The sequence below is a fragment of the Odocoileus virginianus genome, chromosome 2 (genome assembly GCF_023699985.2).
Source record: "Odocoileus virginianus isolate 20LAN1187 ecotype Illinois chromosome 2, Ovbor_1.2, whole genome shotgun sequence".
Lineage (NCBI taxonomy): Eukaryota > Metazoa > Chordata > Mammalia > Artiodactyla > Cervidae > Odocoileus > Odocoileus virginianus.
Window position 1 is genome coordinate 24988949 of NC_069675.1, and position 12314 is coordinate 25001262.

Below are 12314 nucleotides of genomic sequence, written 5' to 3' on the forward strand. Positions count from 1 at the left end.
GTTTGGAGAAGCACTGATCCAGAGGTCCATGTTGCTGCCTGTATCTTTAGTGGAAGGAAGCCAGCGCCTGTACCTGACCTGCTTGGTTTTTTTATGTATTTAGAAGAGGTTCAGGAATTCTCATTTGGTTTTGTTGGCACTAAATGGAATTATGTCTGTGTCTAAGACTATTGCTAATAATGCATATCTTACAAATGCTGAATACATACTGATTTTGACTATGATGGCCACAGTTGGAACCAAAATTAAATGGATGAAATGGAGAAAGGTGGTCTGAAAGAGACATAAGAATAATGTGCCAGCTCTAGCAAATTCCACCAGGAAGGACAAAAGCAGTCATGAATAACACATTGCCTTGTTAGCAAAGGAAAAAAACACAAACAATTTCATGACAGTATCTTTAACATCAGAAGAAAAGCAATTCAACTATAAGGTTTAATCTTTAACAGAAATCTGAAATGGCTGGGTAGCCACAGCTATGAGAAAGTACTGTTTCTAAATGTGATCATGCTTTGCATATGTGTGTAAATAGCTTAGAAAATGAGCCCTAATGCCCAGTGACACAGTTAAGAGGGGAACTGGCTGTGACCTACCACACAGCTACAGACTTGATTCTTCATCTGTCAAGCAGCATTGTGATAAGCAAAACTAAAGCACCGCCTCTCTTTATCATGGAATTTTTATTTATGTTTAGTAAGGTATAGAATTTTAATTATTTAGATTAGACGTTAAAGATATAATTAATAGGTTTTGAACTTATTCTCATTTGGAAAACTTTGGTAATAAAACTATTTGGTAATGTTTAAATTCTACTCATATCTATTAATAAACCACTTATTTAATTTGGCTTCTTATGGTCTATTTGAAATTCCAAAATCAAGGCATGTTTTTAACAAAACTAAGCTGGCAAGGGTCTTTCCCTATAGAGAACAGCTCTTCTTTCTCCCTTCTTTGAAACAAAAGTTTATTATCAATAATTCTGTGTTGTTATTATTCTCTGGATCATAGTTTAAGGTTCCCATCTCGCCACCTTTAGTGCACTGTGAGAGCATGAATGTTGAATCCTAAACCAAGAAGCCTCTTGACAGGTCACCTAGTTTATCCCATTTCTTCCAGCTGTGTTCATGCCAAAAAAAAAAAAAAAAAGCTTCCTGTATGAAGAGACTGTTGTGAGTCTAAAGACCTCTAGAGAAGAATCATTATCATAGTAGTAGTAATAATAACTACCACCAGTATTTAGTGAGCACTTAACCATATACCAGGCCCTGTGCTGAGCTCTTTATATGCATCATCTCATTTAATCCTAACAGCACCTCTCAGTAGTATTATCATCATCTCTATATTATAGATGAGGAAACTGAAGCTTTAGAGAGTTAAACCACTTACCCAAGGCTACAGAAGGATTTTTCCAGGTTTTTCTGGCAAATAATTTCCATATTTTTCAATTCTCACCACCATTCATTTATCCATTCATGCCATAAACATCTCTCCAGTGTCTGCCAGTGCCAGGTCTTATTGAAGCCCTAGAGATTCAGAAGTGAATAGATGTTTCCTGCCTTCTAGAATCTTACAGCTCATGTAAGTCATGAATTCTTAGTAATGAGACTAATGCCGTAGCAGTCACACTCTAGCGGAGCAGTGAAGAACATGGCCTCAGAGAGAAACTGCTGGATTAGCATCCTGGCTCCCCCACTCACTCTGTGGCCATGAGCAAGTCACTCACCATCTCTGGGCCTCAGGTCCCCTCAACGTGAAATGGAGATGGAAACAGTACCTACTTAGGGTCACCTGGAGGACTAAATGTTAGCAGCTGTAAAGCAGTTGGATCAGGGCCTGCTTACACAGTAGATGCCCCAATGATATTCACTCTTAGGGTGAATATAACATGTCTATGTGCAAGATGTTGTGGGAGCAGAGAGGAAGGCTTTGCAGTAGATGACTCCTGAGCACAGGACTAGAGGTGGTGGCCGTAGAAGCCGGGGGAGAACAGGGAAAAGGGGGACGGGTCACATGGCAGGTTTTGTAGTGTTATCAGCAGGCCATGGTTTACGTGGTGATGAGAAAGGCAACAGTAGGAAACAACGTGCTCTGAGGACTGAAATCTGGAGCTGGTTGGAGGCTAGCTAAAGGACCACTCAGCAGTACCGGGAGAGCTCTGCCCCATTTGCAGTGGTGTGTGTTTGCTGATACTGGTCCACATAGTGATGTGGTTTCCATCACACAGTAATCAGTTTCCTCGATGTCAAGTGAGGACATTTGGGAATGCCCCTGCCAGCCATCATGTGCCCTCCTGCTGTGACAGAAGCCCCACTTCTCTGCTTCCGACCCCTTCAGGGTTGGGGAGCAGTTAGAAGCTAGTCATATTGGGACAGACTTAGATTGTGTTCCCTGGGGCCTTTCCTATTCAAGATCCGTGGGTTTGATTTTCTGACTTCTTTGTCATTTGGGGGACTCGTTAGTTCCTCTCCACATTCTCTCCAAATCCCTGTATAGTTGTTGGAGCCCAGGCTGTTCCATTAGGGGCTTGAGCCTGTGATTCCTACAAGTTCTGTTTCTGTATGTGTGTCTGGAATTGTTTTTCTCTTTTGTGCCCATTCTGCTTCATCTTCCCTTCCCAGGTGCAGTCTCACTGGCAAGCCACAAATGATAGAAGATACCCTTCAGATCTTCTTGTCTGTAGCCATCTGAACATTTAGTTCTTTTCTCCCTCCTATTGTATTACCAATTCACACTTTTACTGAGAACCTTCCAGTGGCTACACTTAGCTAAATAAACCCTAGTGCATGATAGGGATGAATAAAACATAGTTCTTAACTTCAAGTAAAGGAAATATGCTACAAAAATGTTCACATGCCAGAAAAGGAGGGCTTTCATCTTAAATTTTATTCTTTTTGTTCTATATCCCTTTGTTGACATCATTTTGAATTTAGAATCTATTTCTGTTACCCAACCATGTTCTTCTACCAGTTAACAGTTTGCCATCATGCAGACACAGATAATTATTTTTTTCAAGAAATCACTCTGAATGATGGGCCAGGCCAGTGACTCTTAAGCTGGCGTGAACAGAAAGAATTATCAGAACGATGGGGAAGAAGAGCTTTTCAAAGTACACCCCCTTCCCATGCTTCCCCTGAGATTCTGGCCTGCTGCCCTCTCATTTCTTGCTATTTGAGATAATTACCATGAGAAATTTTGTAACTGATGATAGTGTGTCCTCTTCTTCAAGTGGATGGGGGAAAAAAGGCTGGAAATCCAGTTACAGTTAACTGAGCACACACCTGACAAATGTCGGATCTAAATCTCTCTTTTCCTGCCACGGTGTTGTCATGACAGTGTTAAGGCATGTCACCGTGCTGCTCACCCGCCCCACTGTCGCAGCATTTACAGTGTTTACAGGGCTCTCTGCCTGCTCTGTAGCCTAGAGTCAGAGCCTCAGAAACCTCATATAAAGAAGTGGCCCAGGACTTCCCTAGCGGTCCAGTGGTTAAGAATCTTCCTTGCAATACAGAGGACACGGGTTCAGTCCCTGGTTGGGGAACTGAGATCCCACATGCTGCAGGGCAACTAAGCTGGTGCACCACAACTAGAGAGACTCCACATGCCACAAGGAAAGATCCGCATGGTGCAAAGAAGATTCTGCATGATGCATCTAAGATCCAACACAAATAAATAAAATTTAAAAGAACAAAGAAACAGTACAGTGATTAAATACAGAAGGTCACTGAATCAATGAAGACCTAGGTGAACAAAAGCCAGATCATATTTCAACAAGTAATAATGGTAGCATGTAAACTATATTTCAGATCCTAGGGCTGCTTATCAGAATGTGGCAAAAAAAAAAAAGAACATTTAAATGTGCAATTACTTTTAGATAGATGTACCATCTTTTAGATTCCTGGAGAAAACTGCCCCCGTTTGACCATTTGATATTGATTTTTAATTGAAACCTTCATTTCCTATTCCCTGTTATGTCCAAGGTGTGTAGGAAAGATCAGGAGTGTTTTTAAAATTGGGTTGATACAGCCCACTGGTGTCAGGTCCTTCCTCAGTAGCAGCTAAGGTATTTCAGGGCATAAAAATAGCATAGAAGCACCCCTCAACCTCAGCTTCAGAGCAGTTTTTCTCAGTTTGCTGGTAAATGTTATAAAGAATAGAAACAGAGTTCATCAACAGATCATAATGTTTGTATCACTGAGAGAACTATTGTTAGAACAACCCCATATCAGTCCTCTGGATTTCTCTTTACCTTCTTCTTTTGTAAGTATATCATTTAATGAAAAATTTCCTCTTTTTTTACAGATTATATTTCTCAATGCAAGTTCGAGGAGAGACTGAGAGAGAAAAGTTGCTGTTGATGTATCAGACAAATGACCAAATAGTAAATGGACTTTTTCCTCTGAACAGGGACCTGGCATTAGAAATGGCAGCTCTTTTAGCTCAGGTACCTTCCATGTTATGTAGAGCAATATTTTGTAAAGATAAAATGCTAATTTCTTCACCGAATTAAACATACTAAAACAATATACTTTTCATAATTCTTTAAATTCAATTTGCTGTGATTAACACCTTAAGAATTACAGGCATTATAATTACAGTTTGACTCCCATTGCTGACAACTGCGGTGATGTAGAATGAGACAATGTACCATAAAGAGAACCTAGTTTCTTAATTGTCTTGAAAGTATCCCACTAGGTTTTGCATTTAATAAAGGATTTTGAGTGTTGAGCTGTGGGGTTGTGGATGCCTTGCTGAAAATGTACAGTAAACAAGTAAGATCAGTCTTTAAAAAGCTAAAACATTTTCTTCTGTTGATATTTGCCTGTTATATCAATTAAGATTAAATTAAGATGACTATAAACTGCACATGCAAATTAATAGTGACAATCAAAAAAGAAATATTGGTAATATTTGACCCTCAGATAGAAAGTGTTGGGGTTTCAGGGCAGTCTGCCCCCAAATATGCCTCAGTGGCATGTTGATTATTTTGAATTAAAGTTACTTTAGAAACAACTGGTGGAAAAAAATGACATATGCTTAAAAAACACTCTGACCTCCCTCTTTTGCCCTAAAAGCTGAAAAGAAATCTCCCATGTGAAGGTATCCTCCCTGTCGGAGGAGGATAGAAAGCATCCTTGTCAATAGTTAAGGAATTCAAGGCTAAGAAAGTTGTATAAGCAACTTTTGAAGTTACTATTTCACTAGTCTTCTACCCCAAACACAAGCCTCTTTGTTTTGTTAGATCTTGGTAAATAATTGTTTCTTTGTCTAAAAATGATATATAAATAGCTTGCTTTGGTCATTTCAGGGGTTTTGTATCTATAAGCGGGCTTCCCTGGTGGCTCAGTGGGTAAAGAACCTGCCTGCCAATGCAGGAGATGCAGAGACATGGGTTTGATCCCTGGGTTGGTAAGATCCTCTGGAGGAGGACACAGCAACCGACTCCAGTATTCTTGCCTGGAGAATCTCATGGACAGAGGAGCCAAGGGGTCTACTGTCCATAGGGTCGCAAAGAGTCAGACACGACTAGAATGACTTCGCATGCATACAGCGTATCTATGAGACCTCTGTGCATTCAGCTGGTTCACTTCTCCTGATAATCTGTCTGGTGTCAATTTAATCATTAGACCGAGTTGAAGTTCTCTAGATGGTTAGCGGGGAGAAATCTTCCCCTCCCCAGTGGGAGATAGGCATTCTGGTGTGTCTGTAGTCAAGACGGACATGTGCTTTGTCCTCTCCTCCATTCTGCCGCCATTTTCATGGTCCTGGGGATCTGCCAGAGCTCCCGCCATTACATCAGTGTTCCAGGCATCAGAATGGAGGAAGAACTGAAGAAGGGCTTGCCTTCCTGCTTTTGAGAATCTTCCTAGCAGTTATGTAGAATGCTTCCATTTATGTTTCTTTGGTCAAACTTAAGTCACCTGACCTTGCCAACCTACTAGAGAGACTAGAAAATGTGGTCTCAGCTGGGCAGCAATGAGCCTTAAAAAATGCGAAGTTTTTATTACTCAGAAAGATAAGAGAATGGTCATGAGAGGCAATGTGCAGTCTCTACCCCCCCTGGGTCTCTGCACATTTTAATTAAGGGAAAATGGTGTGTTGTTGGCTTAGATTCCCCAGCGTTTTCGGTCTTCTCACTCCTACCATCTCAGGACATCTTAGTCATTCTCTTCATTTTATCTACCACCAATGCCCATGATTCCCAAATCTTTTCTCTCAGCTCATATTGCTTTCATGGGCTCCTTAAGTTCAGCATATCAGGAGCTAATTTTCTTCCTTTTTCTTTCTTCACATTTGCATCTTCACTGTGACACTGCCTCTGTTCGATCTGCCAGTTCAGTTCAGTTCAATCGCCCAGTCGTGTCCAACTCTTTGCAACCCCGTGTACTGCAGCACGCCAGACTTCCCTGTCTATCACCAGCTCCCGGAACTTGCTTAAACTCATGTCCATCGAGTTGGTGATGCCATCCAACCATCCCATCCTCTGTGACCCTGTCTCCTCCTGCCTTCAATCTTTCCCAGCATCAGGATCTTTTTCAGCAAGTCAGTTGTTTGCGTCAGGTGGCCAAAGTATTGGAGTTTCACCTTCAGCATCAGTCTTTCCAGTGAGTATTCAGGACTGATTTCCTTTAGGATTGACTGGTTTGATCTCCTTGCAGTCCAAGGGACTCTCAAGAGTCTTCTCCAACACCACGGTTCAAGAGCACCAATTCTTCGGTGCTCAGCTTTCTTTATAGTCCAACTCTCACATCCACATATGACTACTGGAAAAACCATAGCTTTGACTAGATGGACCTTTTTGGCAAAGTAATGTCTCTGCTTTTTAATATACTGTCTAGGTTGGTCATAACTTTTCTTCCAAAGAGCAAGTGTCTTTTAATTTCATGGCTGCAGTCACCATCTGTAGTGATTTTGGAGCCCAGAAAAATAGTGTCTCACTGCTTCCATTGTTTCCCCATCTATTTTTCATGAAGTGATGGGACCAGATGCCATGATCTTAGTTTTCTGAATGTTGAGTCTTAAGCCAACTTTTTCACTCGCACATCTGGTGGCTGATGCTGGCCGTTATTTGGAACTTATGTCAATTGGAACACCTGCTTGTCCCCTCTTCAGGTGTCTGCTTGTGCTTCCTCACAGAATGGAGGTGGGGTGACGAGCAGTGTCCCAGAAGAGACAATATGTGGAAGCTGCCATTTTCCTAAGGTTGGGCCTAGAAACTGTGCCCTGGTGGTTTGTCAGGCAGCACTGATAATACAGTAAACTGGAAAGGAGATGCAGAAGAAAATGTGAATCACCATGTCATTCCCTTGTTTACATGGAAGGACTGTCATGATCTAAACTCTTCTTGCCCCTCCAGCCTCATCTCTTAATGCTTTCTACCTTGAACTTTATGGTCGTGAGTTGTATATGATTCACTTATTCTTTTCTCTTATGCTTTACTTGTTTGTCTCCTCTGTTTAGACACCTCTAATCCCATGCCTCTACCTGTTAACTTCAGTTGATCCTTTCATTTTTATCTTGGGTGTCACTCATACCAGAAACCCTTCTTGAATTCTTCCTGGATGGGTTAAATGTTCCTCTTAAGGTTTTGGTAATGCCTTGCACATATCTATTACTGTCCTGACCCCAGTGGCCTTTCTGAAAGCAAGGGCTCTCCTTATTCGTCTTTGTATCTAGCACAGTGCTTTACACACAGTCCATTCTCTATCATGTTCTTGGATGCATGAATAGTTGATAATTTAGTTTACTTTCATATCAACTTTATGGTCATCAGACTCTAAAGCATTCATGCTACACTAAGTATTCCCTTTTTGCAGTGATAAAAAGCTGAGGAAAGAACTAAGTCACATATTTTCTTGATGATAGGATTAGGAGTAATTTCTTATGTGCTGTTCTAGGCTTTGATTCTCTAACGTCACAGATGCTCTGTTAAAAGCACTTTCATTTTTGCTAAAATTTAAGTTCATTTTCTTAACTTTTAATTTTGTGGGAAAAGAAAATATTATCTCCAGGAAAAATTATCACATTCTTTGGCGATACATACTTCTAAAATTTTAGATGAATTTGTGAAAGGAGTAGAAAGGTAAAACGATACATCTAGTAAATTCTGAGTGCTTTACTAACTAAAAAGTATAATTTCTCCATCTACAAAAGGAAGAGTAAATAATACCTCTGATCACTTCCTCAGAGTAGTTTTTGCGGAGGTAAATGAAATATACTAAGGAAATCTGAGCTCTGTAGAAGATAAAGTTATCTGTTGTAATTTGAGGATTTGTAGGTCCTTGTTGACATCCTCTGTCTTAATCAGGAAGTTCTTGGAGCTGATGTTCTTTTGTATATGGTGTCTGGTAATGTGCTACGTTGATGTGAGGGATATGGGGAAAGCACACATGCTCGGTTGCTAAGTTGTATCCCACTTTGTGTGACCCCAGGGACTTCTCCTTTGAAGGAGGCAATGGCAGCCCACTCCAGTATTCTTGTCTGGAGAATTCCACGAACAGAGGAGTGCATGGGGTTGCACACAGTCGGACACGACTGAGCAACTAACACAGACACATGGACTATAGCCTGCCAGGCTCCTCTGTCCATGGAATTCTCCAGGCAAGAATACTAGAGTGGGTTGTCATGCCCTCCTCCAAGGAATCTTCCTGACCCAGGGATTGAACCCACGTCTCTTATGTCTCCTGCATTGGCAGGCAGGTTCTTTACCACTCATACCACCTAGGGGGCTTCCTAAGTTGACTCTCCAAATATTTGGAGTTAATCCTCCAAACATTTATTGTGATCATTCTGTGCTACACAGTATGCCTGGGGCCAGAGAGATTGACCTTGAACTTGAATATTCCATTACAGGGTTCCCTAACAGCCAGGGTTGCCTTAGATAGCTTACTGTGTTTGTAACTATTGTTTGTACAACTGCCATATCCTTGGAGGTTAAATCCTGGTCTGAGGGTTCACAGCTAGCTGTGCTGAGTACTGCCTGCTGATAGGTGGGGACAATGAAAAGCTTGCTCTGGGGGCAGGATTTCAGTGTATTTGAAGAGCAGATGGACAACTTTTATTTGGTGTGAGGAAATTAGGATAATACCTCACGAGATGGTGAATAATAGGGAAACCTGGTGTGTTGCAGTCCATGGGGTCGCAAAGAGTTGGATCGGACTGAGCGACTAAACAACAACTGATTAGATAGGAGATGGGAGTGAAAAAGTTGAACAGCAAAGCCAAACCAAGAACAGGGAACCTAGAAAATTATAATAATTGATTGTAAGAGCAAAGCTCAGCTGAGGAATTTAGACAGTAGCTGGTCAGAGTAAGAACTAGATAAGAGAAGTCACAGGAGTCAGAATCTCAGAGGCATGTTGTGCCAACAGCTTACCTGGAGACAGAGAAACCCTTTTGAGATGGAGAACCAGTGCTTTCTGTAGGACCATCTCAGTCATGATGGAACCCTCCATCTGCTTGTTGGGGTGTGTTATAGGTAAGGATGTGGATGTTCAATGTGCCTCCCATCCCATCTTGCTCATTGAACCCTCTTTGGTACCATATACAAAGAAAGCATTTAACACAGTTTATCACAAGTATATATTTTTTCTTCAGTCTCCTCTACTAGACAGTAAACTCTTTGAGGACAGGAATTGTGCTCAACTTTTTTCTTTCTCATATAAATTAGCACAGTGCCTGACATATAATGAGAACTCAGTACAGGTTGGATGAGTGAATGGGTGGGAGAGTGGATGGAGAGAGGGAAGGATGGATGGATGGATGGTTTGATGGGTTGGTAGAGGGGTGGCATCTGTGTAGTCTGTTAATAGAAATAAGGATTAAACATTCTTTCATTCAGGGAAAAAAGGTAATGAAGGGCTTTGTTTCCAGAACAAATGGAACCAATAGTTTGAGGGGATGCATACAGTCACATTTATGGAGAAAATCTAGGAAGTGATGAGAATGTAGTACTTGCTCCCATTATATTCAGTAGAGACCCTTAAAAAGTGCAAATAATACTTTTAAAAGATTTTTCATAGCTTTATATCTATTTTTTATTTCTAACTTCTATTTTGCCTTATTATCACCAACCAAAATTGTACCTTTAAAATGAAAAATTAGAGTGCTGTTACAGGCAATAGTAAAGTGACCTTGAGCAAATATTATACTATCAGATTTTAACCTAGGATGATTAATATAGAAATGAAACTATATCGTATCATGTTGGTCACTCAGTCGTGCCCAACTCTTTGCAAGTCTGTGGACTGTAGCCCGCCAGGCTCCTACAGAGGAGGACAGCCATGGGATTTCCCAGGCAAGAATACTGGAGTGGGTTGCCATTTCCTTCTGCAGGGGATCTTCCCAACCCAGGAATCAAACCTAAATGGCAGCCCACTCCAGTACTCTTGCCTGGAAAATCCCATGGACAGAGGAGCCTGGTAGGCTACAGTCCATGGGGTCACAAGCGGCAGACAAGACTGAGGGACTTCACTTTCACCTTCACTTCCTGCGTTGCAGGCAGATTCTTCACCAGCTGAGCACGAGGGGAGCCCACAGGGAATGCTTAAACTGTAGACTTGTCTCATAGTTAAACTTCACATGAAATTTAGATTTAAATAATAGTATTTATATAGATTACAAATTCCATAATCACACGATCATGACAAATAGATTTCTATGTTGTATGATACAGTGCTTAGAAAAAAATAAAACTGATTTTCTTTCTAAAAATTCTTTTAAAATATCCTCTATTTTCTCTTTTTTGGGTTTCCAATTAGGTGGAGATTGGAGATTTTGAAAGACCTTTTTCCACTCCAGCAGGTCATGTTACTAATCAGTGCAAAGCAAATCAAACTCTAAAACAAGTCATAGAGAAATTTTATCCTAAAAGGTATAGAGATGACTCTTCTGAAGAACAGCTAAGGTAAAGAACTATTTAAAGGGCACTAGTTTTTCAGTGATATTTTTCTGTACAAAATTTTTTTTCTTCTCATTAAACTTTTTTTAATGCGTCTCAAATTCTGTGACAGATTTTTGGTCAAGTTGTTTTCATTAAAAAGTACTGATTTTAAAAACTAATAACTTAAACTACCACACACAAAACATATGGTCCACAAAAACATTCTCCTTTCCTTCTGAAGGTTTTACAATGCATTGTTATCATTAAAGATGAAAAAAATTATATGTAACGATTTGCTCAAGATTTTTAAAGTACTGTTGAATACCAAGAGGTTATAGTTCTTTTTATTTGAGATGTGTCTGGAAACTTTAGTAGCTAGATTTAAACTTTTTCAATAAGAAAAAAATCTGCCTTAAGATATTCTTTTTATTTGATCTTATTCATTCTTGTCCAAATTAGTCTTGCTAATAAATAAAAGGAAAAATTGGCTAATATGTTTAATTTTATGAAATGTTTACCAAAAATTTTTTACCTCTTAGGGTATTACATTATAAACAAATGGGAATAAAAATAAAGTATTTTCTTACAGAAAGTTTTTTAATAAAAAATTTTAATTCCACTCTACTAATTTGGAGTTTTGATTTTTGAAAACTTACGAAGAAAATGCATAGATTCAAAAATAGAGGCAAATCCAATTCACCATGAAGTTTTTTAAAACAGAAACATTTGTGATTAGTCTGTTGTCTCTGTAGAATAAGTGGTTGCCTTCATGATTTTATTTAAGAGGTTTCCCCTGCACCCAGCATCTCTAAGCCAGGAGTGGTAGCACCTAAATTCCACCTTTGGGGAGTCATTCTTAAGCCTCCAATTCTTGTACTTCTTTAAAAATGAAAGTTATTCCCATGAGAGTCTAGGCTAATTATGCAAAGGTTTGATGTTAGCTTATCAGATTTTAAATCTTTACCTGAAGGGAGTGGGGAGCAGGGAACCTAGGTCATACTGAGAGCACTAACAGGGGAATTTGGTGAAAGGACTGCTACACAGGGGACAAGGGGCGGACAGTGCTAAGAATGACTGCCACTAAACCTCAGCTTCCCCTGGGTAGGTCCCCCCTGGGGAGCGTCCCCCTGAGTAGGTCTCCCAGTGGTGTCTAGGATTGGCTCAACAAGAGCTTTATCTCGGGAGGATGATACATTGTTTGTGTTTTTCTTTTGTGTTTTTGTTCATTTTTTTTTTTTTTTAGGCAGCTTTGCCAGCGACTGTCAACCAGATGGATGGCCCTCCGAGGACACAGTGCTGCTGACTGTGTGCGAATCTATTTGACAGTCGCCAGGAAGTGGCCATTCTTTGGTGCCAAGTTGTTTCTTGCAAAAGTAAGAAATGGTAGGGGGAGGCTATCCAGTCTAGTAGAATATAAAGTGATAACCGTGACCCC

The 12314-nt window shown here is 40.3% G+C and overlaps 1 protein-coding gene across 4 annotated transcripts in view; it reads left to right on the plus strand.

Annotated features, from left to right (window-relative positions):
* The window catches only part of PLEKHH2 (pleckstrin homology, MyTH4 and FERM domain containing H2), a 96145-nt gene that overhangs the window by 76915 nt on the left and 6916 nt on the right, over nt 1–12314 (plus strand). For 3 of the 4 annotated variants that reach the window (XM_020878073.2, XM_020878075.2, XM_020878076.2), the window contains exons 25-27: nt 4300–4441; nt 10758–10903; nt 12123–12252. In XM_020878073.2, coding sequence (XP_020733732.2) covers nt 4300–4441; nt 10758–10903; nt 12123–12252 — 418 coding nt within the window. Of the gene's footprint in view, nt 1–4299; nt 4442–10757; nt 10904–12122; nt 12253–12314 lie in introns of those variants that run through there. The other variant, XM_020878078.2, reaches the window with a different exon arrangement.